The 19699-nt window shown below is 41.0% G+C and overlaps 1 protein-coding gene and 1 non-coding gene across 2 annotated transcripts; both read left to right on the forward strand.

Annotated features, from left to right (window-relative positions):
- Positions 1 to 295: 295 nt before the first annotated feature.
- On the forward strand, positions 296 to 19482 carry LOC109472985 (protein SOGA3-like). The gene is made up of 6 exons (XM_019772848.1): positions 296 to 1446; positions 13197 to 13376; positions 15782 to 15943; positions 17430 to 18465; positions 18578 to 18864; positions 19459 to 19482. Exons 1-6 carry the CDS (start codon positions 370 to 372, stop codon positions 19480 to 19482), a joined length of 2766 nt encoding a protein of 921 aa, XP_019628407.1. The 5' UTR covers positions 296 to 369.
- Trnag-gcc lies at positions 15302 to 15372 on the forward strand. The gene has a single exon. It is a non-coding gene; the product is annotated as a tRNA-Gly (tRNA).
- Positions 19483 to 19699: the final 217 nt, after the last annotated feature.

The following is a 19699-nucleotide window of genomic DNA, read 5'->3' on the forward strand; positions in this document are numbered from 1 at the left end:
TGTAAGGAAATGCATTCCTGTAACATATTCCAGGAACGGTAAACATCTGTTCATGTATATAATGAACACCGTAGTAAGGGTTACTGCATTCCTATAAATAGGTTCGTAACAGTATATCATACACATATATGCTATACGTGCATGTACAAACGTGATGTCAGGCACACGGTATATATTATATGTATACGTGTGACTGCCCCCCACGTGAATGGGTAATGATTTCGCGCGGATGACGTCACAGGTTAGCTGGGCCGACCCATTGTGTGCCTGAACGTTCCCTACAATGGCGGCTGCTTGTAACAGCAGGTAACATCTGCGCTCGGGCGTGTGTGTGTGAGTAAGCCATTGTTGTGTGTGCAGGAACAAACAATGGGCGACAGCGCTAGTGAGAGGCGTGCGGCCTGTGGGAGATATGACCCGCAACCGTGGCGCAAGGACAGGTGCAGGGTGTGCTTCAGGACCAGGGAGGACCACGGATTGGATAGCGATGCTGTAGACGGTGGCAGCAGTAACCTCATGCCTGTGGAATTAGAGAGGAGTCCCGAGGGTGGCTTGCCGGTACTGATAGCTGGGAATTCGGTGCCGCAGCAGCTGCCGCCTTTTTTGGAGAACCGTAGCGGAGAGGGAGACCCAGCGGGAGCGATGCTGCTGTCCCCCGAGGGATCAAGCGTGGGAGACCCGGAGGAGGACCAAGCGAGCACGGACTTGGAAACCAGCTCTGCAGACGAGAACGGTAGCAGCAGCACTGAGAGGGTGGATAGAAGAGGAATGGGGAAGGATGCGGACGCCCCACCCCCTAGGGTTAAGCCACGCTCAGGCGCGCACAGCTCTAAACCCTGGCGGCAAAATTCAGCTGCCAGCAAGAGAAAGCTTCGCAGTGCAGACGAGGTGATGGTAAAACCGGGCGACGTCACTAAAAAATTATCCAAAGGAGGCCATATTGGCAAAACGTCGTCCGTACGCGGGAACTTTGAGCGTAGCTCAGGACTAGGTCTATCCAGCACATACACCCGCTCTATAACCAAGAGTCCGGCTGTTTATAGAAAAGATGCCGGTGCCAGAACGTTAAATACGGACACTGGCAAAGGGACAACAGCAGGGAGCTGGGGTAGTGGTAAACAACACGTCTGGCATTCCGTAGGGTCGGGCAAAGCGAAGACAGACGGTAGTAAGCAGACAGGAGACGGGATATACCTAACGGAGAGGTACCGCGCAAAAGCCCGAGCTCAGGCTAGTAGAGGGACAAGAGGGTCGGACGAGAAATTGAACAGCTACCTCAGGAGCCCCGATTCTGACCGAGGGGGGGCGAGCACCTCGCCCGAAGGAGATCGAAGATCCCCGAACACGCCCGAAGACGTAAGGAAGGTGGGAGACGACGTCGCGGAGGAGAACGCCCGTCTTAAGGCGGAGATTAAGGAACTTAAGCTTGAACTTGAAGAAATGCAGGTAAGAAAGACATCCCCCCCCCCACCCTCTCACCAACCAACATACGCATTATGATTCCCATGCGATTATCCTCAAATGCTTTCTATATATCTTTACTTGCGTTCAAAACAAATACCATACACGTTGCAACAACATACTATTTTGGGCCAAAGTTAGAGCATGAGTACAGCGCCAAACTATCCTTGTTACTGTTTTGTTGTGCATTGATAAATAGAAAAAAATACCACTGTCAGCAACATGCGCATTACAATGCACATCTAAATGTATATGTATATGTGTATGTATGCGCACTATTATTACACTCAAAACAAATACCTTACATCTGATCCAACAGCATGTTATTGTTGGCCAGTGTAAGAGCTTGCTAGAAATAGGCTTATTTTAGCCTGGTATCCACCACATCCATAGCCAGACACACAGAGATTGTATTCACAGGTCCCAAGAGACTTATCTCTTTGATGCATACACAGAGGAATTTGGGTCACTCCGAATTACTTACAATGAAGAGCATTTTGGTTTCCAAGCGAACTTTCCTTTGACACTATATGTTCGTGCGCTCTTTCTATGCCGATATCACATTAAGTTAACACATGCTACACTAGTCTGTGTGAATATCAAATAAATTTCTCTAATTATATTGACACAAAAACGCATAAAATTTAAAATCATGACGTTCTATGACATGGGAGGTCACCACAATAAATCATCTATTTCCTTCGTCAATGTATATATTATTTCGATCTTGATAATTCTTTGTATTTTTTTTAGTATTGAAAGCTTCCAAACCTACTGTACTATTTTGCTCCATGCCTTTTATGCCTTGTATCTGATAGAGGTGATATATAGTGCATCATTACCAAATGCTCTCTCAAACATATCTGGCAAATTCAGAATACTACTTGTACCATGTTCACTATAATAACCTAGCCTAGGGGTTGATAACATCTATACCGTGCTAAAATAAACACCAGCTATGCTACCCCGCAGCAGAGTATGCACAGGGAACTATCCTAAACGTTCAGAGATATAAAAAGGGCATGCTTGAATTTGTACGATTTTTTAATTGCTTGTTGTGTTTTGTTTTGCTTTGTTTCTTACTTCAACAATCCCTATTGTCTAATGGTTTAGCTATTCCTACGCTATGACAAGGAGGTTTAAAATCATGAGAGATATTTTTTCTATTTTTTTTTAAACTCCAAATAACACTTGCCTCCTTAGCATAAAAAAAACTGGGGGGTTTTGGGGGTCTTCATGGGCTATTTTCTGATTGTATATAGTCATCATAACCGGCCTGGTTTGATTACCCCCCGTTTAGAACTGGGCTGATCAGAAAACAGCCGAAAACCACCAAACCCCCAGTTCTATAAGCCTGCTACGGAGGCTAATCAGAAAACAGCCGAAGACCACCAAACCCACAGTTCTATAAGCCTGCTACGGAGGCTAACAAAGGGTATGGTATCCACTAACAGGGTGGTTATCAAAATAAACGATAGTATCCACGTTATCAAACAAGTATGCAGGGAAAATTCCCAAACACGAACAGATGCACAGTGGCAAAACAGATGGTGTCACGGTCATTGACATTTCTATAAGGGCATGTGGGGAGGGGGGCATATGGACGTTAGCCTTTTTGTTTTCACCACGGCACCTTCATAGTGGCTCGTTTGCTCGCAATAAATTTGATATAAAGGAAAGGATAGTGTGGAATTGAAATTCTGGGAGCATTGCTTGTTTTATTAGAACAGGTATTTTTTTTATTCATCACCCTTTTATTACCGTTACAACTGTATAATTACACTCATAACATGACCTATGCACCAAGCGTTACGCGACAGAAAGATCTCAAACGCTTTAATAAATAATGTCAATATGTGACCTGTCTTTAGCCCAGTGGGGCAAAATGTACAATAAAGATCTTCATTCATTTATTCATTCAATAAAATACATACTATGCAGCTGCTGTTAGCTTCATCAAATTGGTCTTGCACAACCCATTATGATACCATGAATACACGTTTTATATCATGCTGCGTTTGTGATCTGTCATGGCCTATTCCTAGAAATTCGCCAAATAGGAAAAATGGCCAAATAGGTGATATAATGTGCAAGACGTACTACCCGACCATGACATGACACACCGGCAACCATGTACTCTAGTGGAAACTACAGAATCTACTTGATGTAGATTTTATTGAACATCAAACCAGTAATGATTCTGCAACTTGTATTCAGGCCTGTGGTGACAAGCGAGGTTTCATTGCCGATTTCCTGAATTACACTCCTGGGAAATACTAGAAATTTGCCAAATAGTGTGATTATAATTTGCAAGCCAATCATGACCTGACACACCAGCACACACTGCACTCTAGTGGAAACTATAGAATCTACATGATGTGAATTCTATTGAACACCACACTGATGTGAATTCTATTGAACACCACACCAGTAACAGTAATGATTCTGCCCCTTGTATTCAGGCCTGTCGTGACAAGCGATATTTCATTGTTGATTTTCTGAATTGCAGGAAAAATACTAGAAATTTGCCAAACAGGGCAAATCATTTGCAACTTGGCCACCCACAAAGATTCACACGCTTGTAACCCGGAAACTATGAAAACGTCATGATATGAATTTCATTTGATGTCACATGCACACCAGTAATGATTCTCCCCCGTGTATTCAGGCCTGTCGTGACGAGCGATGTTTCATTGCCGTGGTATGTCACGCATGACGTCACCGCCAGGCTGGTGCCGCTCGTTAGCGGGGAGCATGAATAGTGTCAGCCTGGGGAGAGTTCACTATGTGTCCCTTAGGGATAGGAAAAATGTAGTATTTATGATTTCAATGCTGAAAAAAAATTAGTAGGGTCACTGTATGTAATGGTAGCCAGCGATTGTCGTCCAGTGCAGGTTTTGCCACGGTGAATGAATAGTCAGCCCGGGGAGAGTTCACTGTGTGTCCCTAAGGGATGGGGAAAATGTAGTATTTCCTCTTTCTGTGCTGACTAAAATTAGCTCATCATGGAGGGTCACTGTATATACGTATTACATGGCATACATATTACGTAGTTCAGCTATCGATGTCCAGTGCATGGATAGTGTCAGCCCGGGCGCGTTCACTAGTCCCTAAGGGATAGGAAAAATGTAGTTTTTCCGATTTCAGACCTACAAAATATTATGGTATTTTTTGTAGGAGTGATCAAGAAATATAGTTTTTTTTAGGTCTTACACGAGGGCCATGACAGATTGCTCATCAAATTAAAGAGTTAATAATAAATAAAGAACGTTAGCGAGCTGCATGAATACTCAGCCGTGGGCGCGTTCACTATAGTATCCCTTAGGGACAGGAAAAATGTAATATTTCCTATTTTCCTACTTTATTTCGGTCCTAAAAGAAGTAACGTTTATGTGTATCGGTTAGAAAAAAAAAAGAAATAATATTGGCCTTTATAGGATAACACTACGACCGCTTATTGACGATCGAAGCGGGGTGCAGCAATAGGTAGACCTGGGCGCCTTCAGTAGTCCCTAATTATAAGGGATAGGAAAAAAACGCTGTGTTTCTGACACATATTTAATTTGCCTCCCTGCAGGGTCACTCAGTGATCACAGTTTAGTAGAAACACAGCCTTACCACTGTGCATGAATAGTCAGGCTGGGCGTGTTTAATTCCCCCAACATCTGCAGGGGCGGAATATTTGTTAGGAGATTGGAATCTGAACATGTTATCAGAGATCTACAGTGAAGGTTAGGCAAATATTTGCTTTAGAAGATTGATGTTGTGGATTGGAAAACATTAATCTTGATCCGCAGTGGCATGAGGAAATTAAATTTGAATGCAGAAAATGCAGCAAATGTAGTGGTTGGTTCAAAGCAAAACAAATTATACCTAGCACAACAATTCATTCATAATTATAGAATAATTATTAGATGCCGAGACGCGACAAAAAAAAATAAAGCTAAAATGGTCAAGAAATTCCTCTGCATCATTAGTGATTGTTTGAAGATTAGCCCGGGCGGTACGTTTATACAGCCAAAATATATCAAATAAAACCAGCTCTGTAGTAACGTTGCCGTGTGATGACTCGCTCTGTGAATAAATTCAATATCATAAAATGACAAGATATTCCCCTGCATCCTTAGTTATTGTGTGAAGTTGGGTAGCCTGGACTGTATGTTTTATACAGCCAAATAAGTCAAATAATAAAACCAGTTCTGTAGTTACGTTGCTGTGTGATGACTCGCACTGCGGCTGAATTCAATATCCTACTCCGCCTGTTTACGACTGTTCAACCGTAACTTTATATTACCCGAAAACCCCACTGCTGCAAAAGGCAGTAATGACTCGATATATCTTACAAAACAGGCTCTGAACGGCTGCCAAGCTGGGTGGATTCACACAAAGACTAGAAGTGTGTAAAGGATAGGGGTTAGGATTTACCACCTTCAATCGGGCCTTCTTGTGGGGTTATGGATAGTACAATTTGGCGAAAATAAGGTCAGTAATAGACAGAGAAAGTGAGCCATGGTAAGGGGAACATTTTTCTATGGTCTTCTGTGGAAAAAAATCTTCCATGTTTTGCTAAAGTTTGTCAACCAGATGTACTGAATATCCCAACAAAACTGTACATAAAGATACACGTCAGAACCTAACCTAGTGCCCTGCATATCTTGTTTACTAATATCTAATTGAATTTTAATACCCAGACGTAGACACAAAACTATGTGGGTATGGGAATGTTATCTATAGCTAAGAGCTCTGTTTTGCCGGTATCGTATCTATAACGCTTGCCACTCATATACCCTGCTACTTGTTGATTAGAGCGCATTGTTAGCATGTCACACATTCCAGGAATGGGGTAAGGGGTGTGGCCTTGACTGCTGGGGTACAGAGGTCACCGTCAACGCTGATTGAAAGTCAACAGCCGCCGGTGATGACATCATTATGGCGGGGTTGCCTGGCAACGGTCAGGGGTCAGGCATGACGCTGTCAGTCACACGACTGTTGGATGAACTCGTGATTTCCTGGAATATAACATATCTTATACTTTCCAGGAATTTTAGTTTTCTATCATGTTGCTGGGATGCTTGTTTTTAGGTTCTCTTAGAGACAATTTCTTTTAGAAAGACTTTAATAATAACATTTTGTATTACATGTTATGAGAATGGCGATATTTACTATAGTATAAATAACGTGCAATAGGATGTGCCACTATCCTATCATGTGACTTGTAAAGTCTGTGTCTTTTACTGAGCCAAAGATTAAATGATATTAGTGTTAATTTTTAGGAAGGAACCATGCCTAGTATTTCTAAGTGCTGCTTGGTAAAACCAAGGATTTGTTTGGTAGCAGAAGTGTTTAACAAATGAAATCTAGAGTGGGTCCTTCTGGTGAAAGGTAGCAGTTATTTTTTGCATGTTGTTTGATTGCACAAATGCCGCGACTATCTTGATCTCGCAGGCAGTCAAACCTCGCTGTGCCTGAGAATAATCCAAACGATCCAGGAGGAGATTTCTCATCAGGGAGCCTCATTATAACCCAGCCATGCTGGGTGAGCACTCTAAGCTGGGAGCTTTACGCCTGCCAATTAATGCTGGTTGCTCCAAATTTTTTCAGAAAATGTAGTATATCTCTGGTAGTGTGGATCTTTCGAATGCTTTCTGGGTCATCTCTCTAAGCTGAGAGCTTGGCGCCTGCCAATTAATTCTCGCTCCTAGTTCTGATGCAAACGTGACTATTAATCGTGTCAAATAGTGTATTCTTCGGTAGTGTGAATGCTTCTTAATGGTAGGAACTAGTAAGCTTGATTAATATTATGATCCACAAGCTCTATACGAGTTTTCCTATCAGGGAACCTTATTTTTTTTTAATTCCGCTGAGTTAGTGATTATACTCAACTGGAGGGCAGCCGGTTAAAGCTTTGAGCTGGCAACTGAATTGTAATCTTTTTTAATAATCCAAGGATTCCAAGCCCTTTCTTATCAAAGGCTACAGTTGCACCTCCTTCTTCTAACCTAATCTAATAGATTGGTATGTCTAGATCTTTTTCCTAAACGTGCTACTATTTTACTTCATGCGGTTTAGCATTAAAAGTGGCTTAACGTGCCGTTATACACGATAACACACAACCCGCCGTACACCCCGGTGCATCCTTATCATAAATCGAAGTTACAGCCCTTTCTGCTCCACGGACCTGATTGCCTCATTCATAATGTCGTTATAACCGGGGAAATGTCCCGTGATGTAGACGGGGGCTGTTTAGGCCTAGGGAAGAAATGTTGTGTTTCCTGTTTCCCAACCGACCCTAGAAAAACCTGCCGACCGTAGCCTTTTAGGGGAGGACCCCTGCAAGAACATAAATTAATTTCTTGAGCTGATCAACCTTTTCTAGCTCCATGATCTGACACATGAATGGTAAACGGTTGTACAATTGTAATGTCGTTATAACAGGGAAATGTCCTGTGATGTAGACGGGCAGTCAGACGGGCGGGTTTTATGTTCCCACTCAGTCTGATACCGGAAATCAATGGTACTGGAATCAGCTTTCTGTTGGTCTTCTCCAAGATTTCTGTGTAGCACAATTATGTATCAAATCGTTTATTCAAAATCAACTTCCAAGCCGAATTACTTCAAACACGTCTGAATTGCGTTGAAATTTTACAGATACTAAAAAAAGTTTTTAAGAATTACAATATATATACAATACACATCAGCTTACAATACAATTGCACATTCAGAAGTCTTTCACGGCTCTCAAAATGAAATAGTTTTTGTGCTGGTCAGATCTACTCAATAGGAGTTTATATTGATTGATTGTACTCTGGGTTCTCTCTAGGTGGAATAAAACATTGCAGATGTGGGAGGGGTCTCGTAGTATCCGTTTCAGTTCTCTTGTAGAAAAATATATTGACATCGAATTGTGATTGTAACTAGTTTGCCAGACGAAGAGCTTTATGTTCCCACTCAGTCTGACCTTCCCGGAAATCAATGGAATCTGTTCTGCTGAAGAATTAAGAATCAAACAGCAAGAAAACTACATCATCTTGTAGATTAATAGCTTGCCATCGAATAATCATTATAACTACAGGGGGTCTTAGTGCAAGACCAAGAGTTTTAATGATTTCAATCAGTCTGACCTTCCCGGAAATCAATGTTCCGGGAATTCGCGCTCTGATTACTGTAGCTGCTATCAGAAACGTCCGTCGTCTTGTAGGTAGATTTACAATTGTAGATTTCAATATGTTAGTTTGAGTAGTATTATCAATAGCATTTGTCAGGCCTAGGATTGTCATCATTCTAATCAGTTTGAACTTCCTGGAAATTAATGTTACGGGAATTCGCCCTCTGATTACTCTAGCTGCTATCAGAAATGGGCGCCAACTTGTAGGTAGATTTACAATTGTAGACACGTGGATTGTGATATGTCGGAGTCCGAGTAGCATTATCAGTAGTGTCTGTCTCGGAGTCGCTTTGTTAGTCCACGGGCTTTTCATCATTCTAATCAGTTTGACCTTCCCCGTATAATCAATGTTACAGGAAGTCGTGCTCTGGTTGTTTTAACGTTTGTCCGAAATGTGGGTCGTCCAGTTAAAGCATCCAATGCAGTTTTAGCGCTTGTAAGTTCAAACCACACTATCTCAATGTATATTGACCCTTTTGGACCACAAATTACCAACATTCTGATAGAAAACGGTTACTGGAAGGACCCTGGGCTTCTTGTTAGGGTACCATGCACCCATAAAATAAAGGACTAATCTTGGGGCTTATTTCTGTAGTTTTAAATACACCAAGTATGAAATACTGATTGAAATCTGCTAATGTGAAGCAGTATGTGTTAATATCATAAAGATGGCCTTTGAATTAGGCATGGAATTCTTACTAGTTAGATACGGGCAGGAAGCTGTGCACTGTTTATGAGAGAAATACAAACGGTTCAAGGTAGAAACAAGAAATGAATAAACTTCGGCATGTATAGTTTCCATCCAGCCGCTCTGTATGTCATTGCACCCATCATTGAGCGCTCCAGTTGCTAACATTATTCAACTGTGTCATTTCCAAAGAAATTTAATACGTTGAATAAATCAAAATCAGCAGAAAAAGTGAATAGCCCGTGTGGTCTATAACTCAGGTGAATTGTAGACCACGGTTCGACGGTGATGGGATCGTTATTCAGCACCAAGGAGAGTACCTATATTGTAGAGAGTGCTGGAGAAAGATAAGAATGTTACGCATGTATTATTTCTGTTACTGTGTTTAAAATTTTCTTGAAGTTTTGCTTACATCGTTTACAGTAATGCAGGGGTTGGGGATATAACACAGGGTTGGGGATATAACAAATACCTAGTTACCATTAGTATCTTTTTTTCACAATTAAACAACAATAGATTGGTCATCTTATTCAGACAGCTTATACATTGATATGATTATATTATTACAACAAAAATACAGCTACATTGTGTACAGCTATCAAATACTGCCCAAAGATTGCCTTCTGTTTGCGGTTGTACGACGATCATAAGTACATGTACTAAGTGACATATGTGAACGGGAAAAAGGGCGTGCAGCAAAATGCACATGTAAATTGGCGTCTTTCTGTGAAATGAGGTCAGCCCAGATATTCAACCCATGGTATTCAACCCAATGCCAGGGGCCAACAGAACCATAAATACACATCACCCCCTGGAGAAATTCAGACCACCTGCTACCCGTAGTCAGTATTTACATACATTAACATGGATGAGATTCGCTTTATGAAGAAAAGCCTGAAGCACATATGATCCCCCAAAAAATGTACATGGAAGTAAGAAAGACCTCTAAGTTGATAAGAGTATGTTTGCGTGGTGTTCGACATGGTATATACAAAAATATACGAAAATTTATGATGTGTTTATTTTCCTTCTGTCCTAGACTACTATAATGTCCTTCCATCCCACCTGCCACACATAATTAGTATTTACAAAGATTAACATGGATGAGATTCGCCTTGCGAAAAGCCCGAAGTACATAACAGATGCTATAGAGACTATGGCCGGTCTACATTAAATCTATTTATCTATATGCAAGCATGATAAGCGATAATATTAATGTGAAGTGTGGCATAGAATGTACGATAAAGTCAATAAATTCTTGATGTGTTTATTTTTCTTCTGTCTCTTCCACCTGCTACACGTAATTAGTATTTACATGGATTAACATGGATGATATTCAGTGTATATTTGGCATTAAGTGAATAGGATTTTATTAATCCATTTGCAAGCAAGAGACATCCCTGCATGCACAACGATATCAATGTGATATACGATATTAGATAGATAATTTAAAATCTCTTTGCCTTTTAATTTTCTATCTACTTTAAAGTTTGTCACTTTGCTGTCAGATGTTGGCTGATCGATAAGGATAAATGATTCTATTAATTCCATGGTTAGACTCGTGACTATTACGACAAGCAGATATACCTACACAAGATAGTCAAAAGAAATTTTCAAACATAAAGAAAATGCAAAAAGGAAGTTACTCAGTGACGTCTGACCGTTTCCAAAATCATATCCAGTTGCTTGAGTAACTTCGTATTACCTGGATGTCTAACCTTCATCGACGTATAAAGAAAATGATCTAATTGAACTGCCTGGAATGGTTTAAATTCAAAATACACTCGATAAAAAAACATTTCGACAGAATGGAGCTGTTTTGGTGATCCCTGCGGAACAATTACACCACTGTCCATTAGCGGCCATAGCCGGACATGTCCAGCTGCTGTCAGGGTATATTAGGTTGATTGAAGCCGCTTTGGCCAAATGAAATGGAGTGGGCACGACTGGGGATTAAAAAGAATAGAGGATTTACGTCTATGTTAGAAGGCAAACGGGTAATCTGTGATCCCTTTATGGACAGGCATGTTCATGTTTATAAGGAGCCACAGCTGCATTTAGTCTTCAAATCATACAACTTAAATCTTTTAAGCGTATTGATGTGCTTATCTATCTGTTTAATCTTGAAGCACTGAATGATTTCTGACCGATTGATCTGTTTTGAAAGATTCACATTTAAAACCTCTTGCATACCTATGTGCCTAGTACATGTACCTTTTAAGCAATCATGTACTCATGTGCCTAGAAAGATCAGTTTGATTGAAATCAGTTCAGACAGATAAAAAGGGCGCTAGACGACTGGGAATAGAGGACATCAGACATGAGTCACTGGCGTCAGTGCCGGAAGGAAAAACAGGAGCTGCAACAATTCCCCTGTGAAAGGCATTTCCGTCTGCATTATCCAGAATAAGTGTTTGCAAGTTGCAGCTGTCAGTATTTGTTAAGCCATTCAGTTTGTGACTTCCTCTTTGAATTCTCAATTGTAAAAGGAAATGTTGCATAAGCAAGATATTATGTCATTTGCAACAACAATGAAGAAAAACAGAATCTGCAACAATTCCCCGGCGAAGGGCATTTCCTTTTACATTATCCAGAATAAGTGCTTGTGCGAAGCAGCTGCCAGTATTTGTAAAGCCACAAATATTTGATTTCGTGACTTCATCTTCGATTTCGAAATTATTGTAAAAAGAAATCAATTTTGCATTAGCAAGACATCAAGATATTTGCATCAACAGGAAGGGAGATCTCCTTGTGGAAACAACTTTTGAAAGCAAAACTGAACATGCAAGACAGCATCGTTTGCAGGGGAGTATCCAATATGACACCAAAGGCTGTCAAAATACTATAACCCAGACGAAACTCCAATAAAACACACACAAAAATAGACGACAAAAAATCAAAGCCTTAAAGCTTCCTTGTAGTTTCGGGGAAAATATGTCGCTACTTCTTTGGAATATCAGATCGATACCACAGATGCTGTGTTTGCTTAGAACCCCGGGGGTCCTGCCGCATGTCGTAAATATTCCGGTTTTACGACATTTATCGATTTTGCGTCCCGTGACCTTTCACCCTGCAGCAGCTAAGAGGAATTACCGGGCTACTCCATCACGATCACGTGACCTGATCCCGCAAAAGTACTTAAGCTAAAAGCATGTAGCCGATGTCATGTCCCTAAAGGTTTCTAATAGATCTGTATCATCGTGATGCCATGTCTGTCTGCCTTTAGTAATGAGATCACGTTTTTCCATACACACTATAGTAAAGTCAATATCACCTAATATGACAAAGAGATTGACTTCATGATTTGGAAAATTACATTCTTTGTGTATAGTTTATTATCTAAAAAAAAATATCTGAAATATCGTGGGACAAACGTCACTCGCTGGACATTCCGAGAGCTTCCTTAGAAACTCGAACGATTTTCCAGGAACTGGTGGCTCCTCATTAACATATTTATGTCACATTCCCAGGACTCGTTCCGGGAAAAGGAGTTCCAGCGGGAGCTCGAACAAACTTCAAGGAACTGGTGGTTACACATTAACATAATTTATGCCACATTTCCAGGACTCGAACAAACTTCCAGGAACCGGTGGTTCCTCATTAACATAATTTATTTCACATTTCCAGGACTCGAACAAACTTCCAGGAACTGGTGGTTCCTCATGAACATAATTTATGTCACATTTCCAGGACTCGTTCCTGGAAGAGGTTTTGAGTGGGAGATCAGACAAACTTGTCAGAAATAATAAATCCCCATTGATTATTTTACATCAACAGGAGTTGTTCTCGGAAAAAGATTTCAAATGTATACTCGGTCAAAATTCCAGGAACGGGTGGCTCCTTATTAACATAATATTAACATAATTTATGTTATATTCCCAGGACTCGTTTCGGGAAGAGGAATTTGAGCAGTTCCGGCAGCTGCAGCGAGAGCTCGAACAAACATCCAGGAACTGCCGCATCCTGCAGCTGCGCCTGCGCAAGGCGGAGAAGAGAAACGAGCAGGTCGAGGCGGACCGGGGGAACTACAGCCGCGTGAGGGAGATCGAACAGGATCTCAAGGTCAGAACAAGGTCATTTATCATACTCGCAACCAAAATGAAAATAACAACAAAATGCTGAAAAATACAACAGTTTTCTTGATCTCAAGATCAAGAATAAAGTCTAGCCCAGACACAAATAAAAGTAATGCTAAAACTGATACCAAGGTTATTTCCATCCATCACTAGTGCATCCTGTTATACAAACCTCACAATCCAGCTCCTAAGAGAACACAGTGTATTTTCAAGGGTTCCAAATATATCACAATAGGAGGCATAGCTATCAAAGCCATCAGTAACAATTAGTACTGAAGTTTATGTTCTTATTATATATAGCTAGAGTTCAATCTACCATGACAAAGATTATCGTAAAGATGCCTTAGCTTTTAGTACACGAAAAAGGATCACTGTGACTATCCCGGTTAATATTGATAAAGCTGTCATTTCTTTCCAAGCCCGGCTGAACACTGCCGCAGAATCCGGTTGGGTCTTATTTTCCCTTATCACCAGTCAGGCTTTACCGTCTGCAGCGCTCTGACGTCATAGGCAGATCTCCCATGATGACCTGCGATCCATCATGGCGGCCTGAGGCGGCCCCATGTCGGTTTGTGTTTGCCCCTAGGCGAGCCTGGTGCTTGCTGATAAATCACAGAAAAGGCTACCTGCGGTGAAGCTTTTTATAATTCTGAAGGTATCATCCGTCAAAAGTCAGTAAAAGATACCTATACATCTAGTATCTGTTTGCCAATTGCAGGTTTAAATTCTAAATTCCAAATCTGAACAGGGATGTTAAAATCATTAGGGTTGCCTTGATGTAAACTTGCAAAATTGTCTTAGACAATCCTTCTTAGACATAATTTATTTAGTTTTAAATTTTACATTGAAGACACTGCGGATTTTAAACATGGAATATTTTTAGATTAGATTTTGTGGGTTAATTCACTTGGTATTTTTTCCTCACCAATAGTTCTTGCTGATAAATCAAAGAAAAGGCTACCTACGGTGCAGCATTTTATAATCCTACAGGCGTGTCACTTATCAGCCATCAACAGCCAGTAGAGAAACCAAATTATCTTGTATCTGTTTGCTAATCTTAGGTTTGAATTCTAAATGCCAGATAAAACAGCATAACAAAATTGTTCCTAAATAATTATTCCAGGCATTAATTAATTTCAGGTGATGTAATTCTCCTTTTAAAATAAAGATTTTAACATGGAGAAAAATTGTGAAAACTACCATTTGCTATTTAGACTTTGTGGCGTAATCTTGTTCCATTCGGCAATGCAATTTTTTTCTAAAGAATTATTTCATTATCAACGTGTCAGTTACTAAGAAAGAATAGACAGATACATGAATTGTAATTTTCCTCACACATATAAACCAGCCCCTTGACGTATATATGAATGGCGAAGTTCACACATGGAGATTGCCTCCTCGATCGATAAAAGGCTTTAATAGAACATTGGACTCGTCTCTGGAGGCAACGAAAATGGTTCTTGATCTATCTCTGGCTCGCAAAGTAATAACTTGTGTGTTCAACCGGGAAACATCGCAACACATCAGCCTTAGGTGATGTCGCTCAAAGTACTGAATTCTGTTGCGTAAAACATCTTTTTGATCTTTCTTGTCAAAGATCAAAAGGCACAATGTGAACTTATACAACATTAACACACAAGTATGTGGGTGTATTACTGTGTTGCACAGAGAAAAAATCCCATGGGTTTTAGATCAGACAAGTCAAGTCAGAGAAGCAGCAAAGAATTATACTTGTACAGTCAGCAAAGCACTGAATGCTGTTGCCGTAAAATATTTCTATTCAAAGATCAAATTATGTGAGCTCATACATTAAGAGACGTAAGTATTTCAGCATATCATGTTGCACAGAGAAAAAATCCCATGAGTTACAGATCTGATACACAATGGCTGTTGTCAGCCTGATTGGCACAAGCATCGGTGGTTCAGTGGTAGAATTCTCGCCTGCCACGCGGGAGGCCCGGGTTCGATTCCCGGCCGATGCAATAATTTTTTCTGACATATTCTGACGGGTTTGATTTCTTGCACCAAGGTGTATGGGACCACCTTAAATTCTAGTGAGGATGCGCTTATCGTGCTTTAAATTTTTGAACACCTCACCCGGACTGGGGTTGATAAAAGATTAAATCATCGTTGGGGGCCACACGGTACTAAATACTCACTCTTTCCAAATAAGCTATGTTCCTGTTACCTTTGCCAGCAAAAATAGGGCCCAATACAGTTATTATGTCGTCTAATGATCGAGGCCACACATTAAGCATATTATATATGCTCCTATAATTGCTCCCACAAGTGGCGAAAGATGTTTACGTCCGGCTGCATGAATATACCAACCATACAGATACAGAGTGTATATACTAGTGTATATAGTGAATATCACTGTTTCTCCCCCAGGTTGCTAAGGATGTTTCAGTCCGCCTGCATCACGAGTTGGAGCAGGTAGAGGAGAAGCGGTCCAGAGTGGAGGAACAGAATCAGCATCTTAGACACAAACTCGTCAAGTCTGAAACATCTCGACAGGCCCTCAAGGGAGAGGTCGAGAAACTTAGGAAACAGGTAGAGCAACGTCTTCCCTACTATTATTATTTCTTCTCTTATGAATAACAACATTGCATACTATTCTATTGCTCAAACACATATTCCTAATTAGCCCTTGGATGTTGAGTGTATGTACTGGACGTAAGAGAGTTTCACTGTTGCTTTCGCTTGCTTGAAACATTTAGAGAAAATTCTTACGTCTTATCATTGAGACACTTGGTAGTATATTTTTTCTTCTCTTGTATTTGTCAAGCCCTTTAGGTGAACAAATAGGCAAGGTATAGTTATGTATAATCCGTAATCTATGACCACATTTCGAACCAGTTTTTTTTTCTACAATATATGTTTCGAATTCGCCCTGGCTTCGGAATGGTAGTGCAATAAGGTTATTATTTAAGCTACCATAGAATATATCATTGATTTACTTATTTAATTATATGTTTTGTTTTGCATTAACGGATAGATTCTCATGTAGTTTCTATGACAAAAGTTGTATCTTTAAATGAGTAAGTAAATGAATGAATCATTATTTCAAGTGGATTGGTCTTAGCTGGTCTTTCCAGAAGACCAGTAAAGCTCCTTTGACCGTGGCCTTCGCAGATGTGCCCATATTTGGGCCGTCCAAAGTAGAGTCATGTAGCCGAGGTCCGAGTCACCTAACAATAAGCCGGTTATAATTCATTTAGCTGGAAACGTAATCGAATTCGTCCAAGGCAATTTACTATAATTTACATGAAGAATAGGTTACTGCAGGGTTGTAACTTCATTACAAACGTTTATGCAAAACATGTATGCAATTCGTCGATGAAGGCTAGACATCCAGGTAATAAGATACGCCAAAAAGCAGTTCCTCAAGCAACTGGATATGATTTTGGAAACGTCAGACGTTTCAGCTAGTATCCACTAGCTTTCGTCAGTGACTGAGAGACCAGAGGAAAAATGCAGGTTTATAAGCACAAACTATTGATTGATATGCAATGTATGCAATTCGTGTATAATATTCCAAACACCTTACGATAGACATACCTTCTTCAAATAATTCAGTGGATTTCGTAATTGTTACAAATCTAAGTCGTTAAAACTTACAAGATACATTAAGTATGATTACCATAAGAATGATTGCAATGTAAAGGTATATAGGCCCGGCCTTTGTGAATAATAACTATAATCAAATTTAATACCATTAATATCATTATTGGTGGTGCCATTAATCTACATGATATAGGTACATAGAGGATGACCTGAACTGAACTGAACTGATAGGTACATTAAGACACATGTATTCAAGAAGCCTATGACTAGCTTGCACAAAAAATGTGTTCTTGGAAACGTTGAAATTGATTAAGGTAAATTATTTCATGTTTGTCTCTTTTTTCAATCAGATTCAGAAGGTAAAGAGCCACAGTGAATGCGAATATTACAATTACATGTATCATAGATATTCCAAACGCTTAGCTTGCACTAAAAACAAACTGTTACACATTTATCTTCTTTTCTTCCTCAGATTCAGAAGGCGAAGAACCACAGTAAAGGTTCCGACTCGGAGGAGGCCCCCTCGGCGGCCAGCCAGGCCACCAGCGCCGAGGCGCAATCCGACGTCCGCCGGCAACTCGAGCTAGTAGAGGAAGAAACCAACCTCATGCGACAGTCTCTCGTCGAAGTCGAGAAGGACAGGGACGGTCTACAGTTCCAATTAGAACAATACAAAAGAAAATACGGCGAGTTTGAATCAAGCGAAAGCGAACAAGCCGAACAGTCCGAGTCTAGCAACATTAGCAAAGAGGCACAGCTGAAACTAAAGCTCAAACTAGTAGAGGAAGAAGCTACAACGCTAGGTAGAAAATTAATAGAAATGGAAGTGAAAAATGAGAAGCTAGGGGCGGAGCTACAAAAGTACCGCGGTAGGTGTAAAAACATGTCTGCCTCCAGTAGCGAATCGGAAGCAAGCTACCCGGAAAGCGACATGCCGGAAAACGTGGAAGAACTTCGGAGACAGCTACAGTTTTTAGAAGAGGAGGCTGATGTCTTGCGCAGGACTGTGTCAGATCTGGAGGAGCAGAACCAAAATCTCACTGCCCAAGTCTCGCGATATCAGGCCGAGAAAAAGGCAGGTAACCTTCGACCCCGAGGCAAAGATGGCGGCCAGGACCTGAAAGCGAGGCTGAGACTTCTCGAAGAGGACAATTCTATACTAAAACAGAAACTTGCTGCAATGGAATACGATAACAGAATCTTAGTTTCAACGATTCAGAAATACGAATTAGAAATAAAGTGTGCAAAGAGCGCGAAGACGCCCGACTCGGGCAGCAAAGAGGACATCAACAAGAAACAACTCGAAGAGGAGGTCACCTTTCTGCGGAACAAACTCGCGGACATGGAGGGGAGGAACGAGGATCTCGCGAGAATCTGCGAGGATAACGAGCATGACATGGCGGCCGCTCGGATGGAGAAGGACATGGAAAAGCAGATCAGCGAGTTCCAGCGTCTGGAGGAGATGTGCCTGCTGGAGCAGAACATCGAGGAACTACAGACACACTTAGGTTTGTGTGTGTGTTTGTGTGTGTGTGTGTTTGTGTGTGTGTTTGTGTGGAACTTCTCTTTGAACAAAGGCAAACTTATTCTGTTCCTTGAATTTGCTTCTCCTACTTTCAGAGTACCTCCAAAGCTGTCTAGACCGTAAAGATGAAGTCTGCAAGCGGCAAGAGAAGGAGCTAACTGTCATGGCGGAGGAACTGAGAATCCTCAAGACAGAAGCGGGACTGAAGAAGGAGGGAGACGAGGTCAGGTGGCGGAAACAGCCTGCCCGTGACACCAGCGGTCTCACAGCGCCGCCTAGCGACGAGAAGAAAAAGAGCAAGTCTTCCAAAGATACCCAGAAGTCCCCGGGCTCCACTAGAAGCAGATCCCTAAAGGACATGATGGCGCAGGACAAGAGCAAAGTAAGAAGAACAAGAACAGAATTTTCTGAACTTTTGGTACTTCCTTGTATTTCAACATCTTCATCTTGTGTTTTCAATGTCCGTAAACATACATGTTTACCCATAGCTGTATTATACTTTGTTCAACTGAATTCTAAAAAAAATAATAACAATCTTTGTCAAAATGTACTTGTACTAAGTCTTTTAACAGTAGTTTGTCGTCTGTGGATGTTTTTATAATTTTCCATTGGTCATATTTCAAGCTTGGCATTACCCTAGCGTTTCTGTACGACCACCTGCGGAAGTAGCAGCTTTTAGATACACAAAATCTCGTTTAATCTCGTGTGAGTTTGTACGTCACATCACGTGATGAGCAATACCTCTACATCTGGGCCCAGTCCAGAACACACTTAGGTAATGCAAAGCTTGATACAAATGTGTGGTAGTAAGGGCATTATATAATGTCCTTGGTGATAGTACTAGCATGGAGGTAAATTTTACCTCCATGGTACAAGCAAACGTTCTTCGGTCTGTTCTGGTTAGCCAATGAGCTTTCGTCCTCCTACTGACCTCTGACCTCTACACTAACCTCTGACCTCAATCTGATCTTTGCAGAGCAGACGTGGATCGCACACCTAGCGAGTTCTAATGGTACTACATGTCTCTATCTGGCTACCCCTACACATATCACACACATGCCGCCAAAACTCGATTTCATTGATGACAACCATGTACATTATGGCCAAATAAAATTCTAAACAGAACAATTTCCTCATTGGTTACAACTCCAAGCTGATAATATTGTAGGTGTCTCCAAGCAAAATGTTTAGTCTTTACCCTTTGTTGATCCCACCAC

The sequence above is a fragment of the Branchiostoma belcheri genome, unplaced genomic scaffold (assembly GCF_001625305.1).
Source record: "Branchiostoma belcheri isolate BF01 breed outbred unplaced genomic scaffold, Haploidv18h27 scaffold29, whole genome shotgun sequence".
NCBI classification, from domain to species: Eukaryota; Metazoa; Chordata; class Leptocardii; order Amphioxiformes; family Branchiostomatidae; genus Branchiostoma; species Branchiostoma belcheri.

What these genes read in the sequence shown, in the direction of transcription:
- LOC109472985 (XM_019772848.1), top strand. Translation starts at nt 370, where the DNA reads ATGGGCGACAGCGCTAGTGAGAGGCGTGCGGCCTGTGGGAGATATGAC. An exon ending in AGATCGAACAGGATCTCAAG is followed by an intron (nt 13,377 to 15,781) that starts GTCAGAACAAGG and finishes TTTCTCCCCCAG; the next exon opens with GTTGCTAAGGATGTTTCAGT. An exon ending in TCGAGAAACTTAGGAAACAG is followed by an intron (nt 15,944 to 17,429) that starts GTAGAGCAACGT and finishes TTTCTTCCTCAG; the next exon opens with ATTCAGAAGGCGAAGAACCA.